The 7639-nt window shown below is 44.3% G+C and overlaps 1 protein-coding gene, 1 long non-coding RNA gene and 1 other non-coding gene across 3 annotated transcripts; 2 read left to right on the plus strand and 1 right to left on the minus strand.

Annotated features, from left to right (window-relative positions):
• The first annotated feature begins 359 nt into the window (after positions 1-359).
• On the plus strand, positions 360-3735 carry LOC142881479 (C-reactive protein-like). The gene is made up of 3 exons (XM_076015777.1): positions 360-448; positions 2839-3075; positions 3169-3735. Exons 1-3 carry the CDS (start codon positions 360-362, stop codon positions 3542-3544), a joined length of 702 nt encoding a protein of 233 aa, XP_075871892.1. The 3' UTR covers positions 3545-3735.
• Positions 3736-4636: 901 nt separating this feature from the next.
• LOC142881466 (uncharacterized) lies at positions 4637-7397 on the plus strand. Its single transcript, XR_012925582.1, has 2 exons — positions 4637-5311; positions 6021-7397. It is a non-coding gene; the product is annotated as an uncharacterized LOC142881466 (long non-coding RNA).
• Positions 4723-4794, minus strand: trnat-cgu (transfer RNA threonine (anticodon CGU)). The gene has a single exon. It is a non-coding gene; the product is annotated as a tRNA-Thr (tRNA).
• Positions 7398-7639: the final 242 nt, after the last annotated feature.

Below are 7639 nucleotides of genomic sequence, written 5' to 3' on the forward strand. Positions count from 1 at the left end.
ACACACACACACACACACACACACACACACACACACCCCTTCTGATCTGCGCCATCGCCTCCACCTCTGTATGTTGTCCCATGATTCATCGCTGCTGCTGAATAATAGATTTCCTCCTGCTGGATCTCCGGAGGCTCCGTCAGAAACTTCCAGCTCTGCTCCTCCCCCTCTGCTCCTCCTCTGCTCCCCCTCTGCTCCTCCTCTGATCCTCCTCTCCTGCTCCTCCTCTCCTCTGTTTTGAAATGGGGAAAGATTCTTTCCTGTCCCTGCCGAGCACTAAACCAACGGCCCGCTGGCTTCTGCTTCTGTGGATGAAGGCGAATTCAAATTGGTCTCTTTTTTTTTTTTTTTTCCCAACGATGATGTCGTGGTTGGAGGTTGAAAAGCAGCAGCAGGTCGATGGGGAGTTTGACGTCCAGTTGTTGTCCACCTCCTCCCCCACCTCCAGGTGTGTCGGTGATGTTTTATTATCGGCTCCCTTCGCCCTGTCACTCCATTAAAAAACACATGTTAAGATTCTTCCTTTGCCTCCCGGCTTCCTCAGTGTTTATGCACCATTTTTATAAAGTGTTTTTTTTTTTTTTTTAATGAGTTTTTCTGTCCTGTTTTGGAATCTTATGGCGTAAAGATGGGAATGTTTTTGCATTACATAAGTGGCGGTGCAAAGGCGCCCCCTGGTGGTGTCTTGTGTAGTAAAGGCGTGGATGGCGTGAGGGTGATGAGGTGTGAACACTACTCTGCTGGTCTGAAGCATGTGCGCGCGTGTGAGGACGTTCTCAGACTCCAGCCAAAGGACTTTTCCTCCTCCCTTTTTTTTAAATTATTGATTGTACAGTGACCAGGTGGGGGCGGTGTGAAGAGGAAGACTTTTTCACAATAAAACTATTGAATGTTTCCGTGTCTTCTTTTTTCATCGTCTCAGAGGGTTTGACTGTCCCAAACATTTCTGGATACAAACATCAAGCGACGCTCATCAGTGTTTAATATTACTGGAAGTAGAACTCAAACTTTGCAGTTGAAGTTCTGGATTTTCTGCTGCGTTGATTCAGAAAGCCATTCATGGCTTTGACACTACTCTTGTCTTTTAGAGCAAATGTATTTAACATTATTCTTCATTAGGATAACATTTTTGCTCAGGCATTGATTTCCTACTTTTTTCAAAGAATAATGATCTGCCGGGTTTTAATTTTGCTTGAGGACAATTAGGTAATTTATTTTTAGCAGACCCAGATTTAACATTGATTTCCATGTATGTATCTATAAAAATGTCCCTGATGTGGAACCTGGACTTTCAAAGACTTTCATGAAATGATGGCTAATTGGGTAATAATGGAAAACCATTGTCAACTATTTCTAAAAGATTTGGAGAAGATGAATATAAACTTATGACCTGTGTCAAAGTTTGCAGTCTTTCATCAAATTTACATTTGGCAACACGCCTTGACGTTATCTCGTCCTAATTATGTGTAAACAGTTGTAATAGGTTTTGTAGATATTGTGTAACTGTAGTTAGATTGTGTTCATTAAGTCAACTGTTTTTCATAGGTTTGTGTCTTTCAGAACAAACAGAAGGTTCTGTTTGTTCTGCCTTGATATGTTTTGGCAGACCTTCTGCCAGAAGTGTCACTTAATAATAATATCAGGAATTGAATTTATACAGCGCCTTTCAAAAACACACACTTGGTGGCGTCTGTGACTCGTCCTAATGAGTTGATAGGGGTGCCAGAATGTACACAGCAACGACAACAATGCGCAATTTGCAATGACATGACACCGCAGCAGTAGACCCAACCTTGTAGGACCCGGCCCCATCTGCCTTCAGCCTGCACCTGAACACGTAGTTTGCAAACTTGCCAAAACTTGCTTGTGCAGACAACATGCAGAGAAGTTATTGTGGGAAACAGCGCTGAGGTCCCGCGGACCCGCGGAATTTATGACTGCCTCAACGCGGCCGGACAGGGACACACAGCAGGCCAGATGTGGCCCGGGGGCCGTGCTTCGCGCAGGTCTGCTGTAGGGGCTAACACAGCGAACTAAGGTAACAATTAAGCCATGATGAATCCTATGAAGGCAGGCAGACTGACAGTCAAAGAATAATAATAATAGCCTAATGTTAATAATGCTAATAAATTGCTTGTATGAAAAGCAATACATTTTTTTTTGTTTCATCTGACAATATTTATTTCCACCATTTAATTGTTTTATATTATATATTGTGGCAATTTTTTTTCTTTTGATTTGGCCTTAACTATTCTATTTACTCAAGTTCAGATAATTTGCATTGCGCTTTTGTAATAAAGAACAGTTAGAACAGGAGAAAAGAAAGCATTCACGTCGTTTAGAATTTGTCTCCCCTGCATGCTGGAGAGGCCAACGGACAGAAGGAGAGACGCCACCCAACTGTCAACGCTGACAAGTTGGTCAAACATCAGCTGATAAAGACGAATCACACACACACAGCACCAAGTGTGTTTTTTGAAAGGCGCTGTATAAACTCAAGTTAGAATTATTACAATTGAGTGACACTTCTGAGGAAGGCGGGAACTTCACCAAAGCATGCAAGGTAGAACAAACAAGAGCCTTGTCTTCACAAAATAAAGACGTCATGTTTTTCTTTTCTGCTGCGTTGCCATTGGGTGGATCTGGGTGAGCAACACTATAAAAGCCCCTGAACTGCGATAGTCCGCAGAAGAACTCCTGCCCTTAGCTTGGTAAGTATACGGCCTCTAGTTTCAGCCGCCAAATTCTAAACGACGTGAATGCTTTCTTTTCTCCTCCGCAGGTTTCTCCGTTTGCTCAGACAAAATGAGACTTCACGCCGTCCTCGAGGGAATGAAGTGTTCTTCTCTATGGCACGCTGTGTGTTTCAGAGGGTGCCATCCAGTCGTTGGTGTTTCCCAAGGAGACCAGCAACAGCTACGTGCAGCTCTACCCACTGAAGCCTCTCAGCCTGAAGGCCTTCACGCTCTGCCTGCGAGTTGCCACCGAGCTCTGCGGCAGGCGGGAGATCATTCTGTTCGCCTACCGGTCGAGACGCTATGATGAGTTGAATTTGTGGCGCGAAAAGAACGGCAGGTAGGGCAGCGAGAACCTTTAGCTGTCTGAAAAAAAAAAAAAAAAACATCGTCAAAATAACTCAAGCGTTTCTATTTCTGTCCCTGTGCAAAGATTATCGCTGTACTTCAGACAAAGTGGCGTTCTTTTCAAAATGCCCGAGACCCTCAATGCCGAGGAGACCCACTTGTGCTTCACCTGGGACTCCGGGTCCGGTGCAGCATCCCTCTTCATGGACGGGAAGAAAAGCCTGGCAAAGATTTTTAAGCCCGGCTACACAGTGCCCGGCGATGGTTGTGTGATCCTGGGTCAGGACACTGACTCCACCATCGGTATTTTCGACCCCAAGCAGAGTTTCGTGGGGGAGATCGGTGACGTCAACATGTGGGACAGAGTCCTGCCGGACAGCACCAGGGGGAACGTTTTGGACTGGGAGGGCATAAAGATGGAACCCAAGGGGCATGTGAACGTCATTTATCGAGAGCTGTGAACGCTCACACGCGCAGTGTGACAGAGTGATGTGGAGACTGATAAACGACTCGCAGCCTCGGCAGTTTGCCTCCGCAGCAGAAACATGTCGCAACACCGTGTAACAGCTGCAACAAGCTGAATTTCTCTTGGCATGAGCAACTACCTACCTATCCATCCATCTATCCATCCATCTTTCCATCTGTCTTTGAATTAAAAAAAGAAGGTGTCGATGGTTTTGTGGCAAAGTCTCGCTGTATTGCTTTTCAAGTCAATAAATCAGATAGCAGGCAAAAAGCCACTGTGGTGGAATTTATCCAACTGAGTTATTCGCAGGGGGATAATTACCCGGGGAGCTCCGGTACGTCTGTGTTTCTGTCGGTGCTTTCGCACGGGATAAGTGAAGTCTGTATTTTACTCTATTTCACTGACATGAAGACCTGCACGTGATGCCACTGCGGTGCACGCAAACCGTCAGACGCCATCTGAAAGAGTGAGAAATGTTTCTGACCGCATGCTGGTATTTTGTGGTGGAATTTTTACTTCACAGATTATATACAGACACGGCGCATTCGCACGGGATCAGGATCCCAGACCAGACGTCCTGCGTCATTATTACAAATGACCAGAGGTCCCCGGGTATCCCGTGTCCCGTGCGCAAAGGGTTTCAGCCTGTATTTGAAAGCTCGTAGAATGAACGCAATTCGAGGTCAAAGGCTCCTCGCCAGTGGTTCCCCCCCACCCCCCGTGCTCGCCGCACGATGGCGACAGCAGCACGTGCGGTTACTGCAATGACACTTTGCGGTCAATCACGTCTCACGCGTCCAAACCATGACAGTTCCACCTATCGATGAGGCAACGCTGAAGCCTAAAAATGCTCCCGCATGGTATCATCGGTTGAAGTGTGTGTGTGTGCGCGCGCGCGCGCGTGTGTATGTATGATCTGTCAGCACAGACTAGCCAACATCAAGTAAATAGAGACTTTGTAAATGACATAAATGATCGGCTCGCACCAAAAACGCCTTCTCTCTCTCTCTCTCTCTGGTGTGTAGCCACCTCCTCGTGAAGAACAAACATGTACTTACTGTTGATGACGTTAATAACTCGCGTTATTGTCGTCGCGTCCTTCGACAATGCAGTAGTAGTAGAGGAACTCGACAAAAGTGATGTTAATTGCCGCATTCACCTGCACACTCAGGTAGGCACGGACGGGGTTCGAACCCGCGATCTTCGGTTTACGAGACCGACGCCTTACCACTTGGCCACCGCGCCTGGCGCTTTTCGAAGGGGAGACCGTGAATAATTCTGTGGACAAACCGAGTGGAACTGCAATTTATCGATGAAGTGGTCAAAGCTTTAGAAAGACTTGCGTTAGCCCGAAGCTTCCGACTTTACCATAGTATGGCGTCTCATGGCGGCAGCTGGTCAGACTATTAAAGGTGGCAAAACACGTCGTGGGCTTTAAGTGATGCTTACGTCAACGTAAACGCTGCTTGGGAGAAATATCGTCGCTGTTTTTGACAAAGTGTTATTCGATGACTAAAAAATAATTTACTAAATGCGTGAGTTGGGTCACATGTGCAAGCAGTTCACTTGACTTGGTGCTCGCCGGTGTGCCGGTGGAGGCGGAGAGTCTTGATCGGGAAACCGGAAGTGGCTAAAGATGGGAATCTCGGGTTACTTCTGAAACATGCTAACGCTTCGGATGTGTCACGGGGATCTAAAAGGCAATTTATAATTACAAGTAAATCCTCAACTGCATGGCTGCCCGTTTGGAGAAGCTCGCGCCGTAAGTAGATGTGACTCACGTATGAAATCAGTGCCTGCGAAAATGATCTCCACTGTAGCTTTGCTAGCAGGCTAAATGAACGCCACCAATGTTCATTCCTGCGCTGGGTGCGATACTTCAACGCTTAACGAGTTGGGCGAATCTACATGTACGCGGCATTTTGTATTGTCGTATTGTTTTCCGAATTTTGCAATATTTAGATAGAGCCTCGTTTCACATTTAATATTCCAGTCCAGTGATCAATCAACAAAATATGTGTCCACTCACAAGGATAAAATTTCTATAAAAAAAAATAAAAAAAAATTGTGGGGTGAAAACTACAAATCCAACTAAATAAAGCTGGCTGCTCATTTCAAGGCTGTGTTCAAATGTTTATTTCAAGTTAAAAAAAAATTTTTTTTAGTCCAACGTCCCCATCAGTGATGTATCCACAGGTCGACAATTTAGTCAGGTTATTGTTGTCCCAATTTCTTTTCTTCTTCTTTTTTTTTTTTTTAATAAATACTTGAGTAAGCCTTTTATTTAATTTATTTCTGAGATTTGACCAGGCATTTTAAAATGGACAGTGATTAATTTCATTTTATTCCACAAAGTTGTCGCAAGACTAGAAATATGTCTGTTAACAGCCATGGGGTTGAAGATCCTTTGCTGCCTAATGTTGAACTGTTGATCTGTCTCCTTCTCCTGGTGTTGACCGCTCATGCTGCAGCTGAGCCCCTCAGACTGCCTCACAATGCCGTTGGTGGTGGACGCTGTATGGGCGGTGTGGAGCATCACAGCTGGCGTCTACGACTACTTCCACACGAGCGCCATGGAGGAGAGGATCCACACTCTGGAGAACGTCCTCTCCATCCACCAGTTTGTCATTGCAGGCCTCTCTGCTGGTCTGATCCTTCTCATGACATACATACTATGGAGAAAACACTGATGGGAAGCTCTGTTTAACCAATAGTCTAGGACTAGATGAGGCATTTCAGTTTCACAGTTTTGCCCTCTAGACCCTCCTTTACGACCTTCAGAATGTCCCTCATGACGTCGCAAGCACCGAGGGGGGGCAACAAACCCAAAAGTGTCACGTCCAGACTCCGGAGACTGACATCTTATATGCTCTGTTGTGATTTGTCTTTGTTGTGGATGTTAAACTGTCAAACAGGAGATCAAGTCCATTAGTTTTAACATTGTGACAGTGGGTGATGAGGTGTGAATTAATCAGTTACATCTAGAGCAAGCTTATTACCTCGAAATTAATCCATGGCTTTTTGTTTTAGTCTTGTTTTTATGCCATAACTGTGTTAGTTCCTAATGTCTCTGTGACTGCTTGCATCATGTGTACCATTATATTATCTGGACTTGACTCTGACTCCAGACTACTGAGTTTTAATAACATGCTGTTGTCATGGTTTATTTTTTTTCTAACATATTTTCGGGGTTGTTTTAACGGTTAGATTTATATCCAAATGGGCCACTGCCTGCTGAAGAGCTCATTCAGCACAAGAATTTTGCAATGTCAACTGGCCACAATTGTGTGTTTTTAATGGTACAGGTCCAGTGGTATGTCCCACTTACTGGTTTGAACTTGAAGAATCTGTTTAACGTTGAGGAGGGATCTTGTTGCACTGTTACAGAAAAGGTCATAAGAAGTTTTTGTTGTTTTTTTTTTTCTAACCTTGCACATGTGCCTTTGGCTGCTGCGGTACTGTAATTATCCAGGTTCCATGTGGTGGCATAAAAAAAAGCTAAAACACTGTTTGGAAGTTGAAACACAGGAAAAACAAGTTTAGTCTCTGTTTCGTTTTTTCTCCTGAGGTGAAGGAATTACAAGTGAAGAGTAAGTATAGGTGACATCTTGTGTTATTTAAAATAAATGTATGTATGTTTAAACTGTCTAAAATAGCGTTTTGTTATTTTGTTGTCTGACAGTTTCAGATTTAAAGCTCTTCTCTTGAATAATTTATTTAGAGTACTTTCACTGCTTTTTTCTTGTGCTTGTTTGACTTGATTTTTGTGACACACTCCTACAACATATGGCAACGACTAAAGGGAATATGATTGAATAAAAAAAAATCATAATGTAAGTCTAAAACTACCTTTTGCTGTTTTTAATTCACCCTCATGTTGGAATGAGAATCGGGGATGAGCAGATGCTTTGCCAAGTGGGACAATAAGGGCTCATCTTATCTTGTCTTATCTTATCTTGGCTATTACAAAAGCCTGGATAGCAAATGGAGTAGATCACCAGAGTGTGAGAGGACTGTGTGTGCCCATGTGCTGTGCTATTTTAGTACTCTTCATGTTTCAGGGTCAGTGGTTTAGTCATGTGCAGGCTGA

The sequence above is a fragment of the Nelusetta ayraudi genome, unplaced genomic scaffold, assembly GCF_046127955.1.
Source record: "Nelusetta ayraudi isolate G7.1 ecotype Tasmania unplaced genomic scaffold, CSIRO-AGI_Nayr_v1 ptg000195l, whole genome shotgun sequence".
Lineage (NCBI taxonomy): Eukaryota > Metazoa > Chordata > Actinopteri > Tetraodontiformes > Monacanthidae > Nelusetta > Nelusetta ayraudi.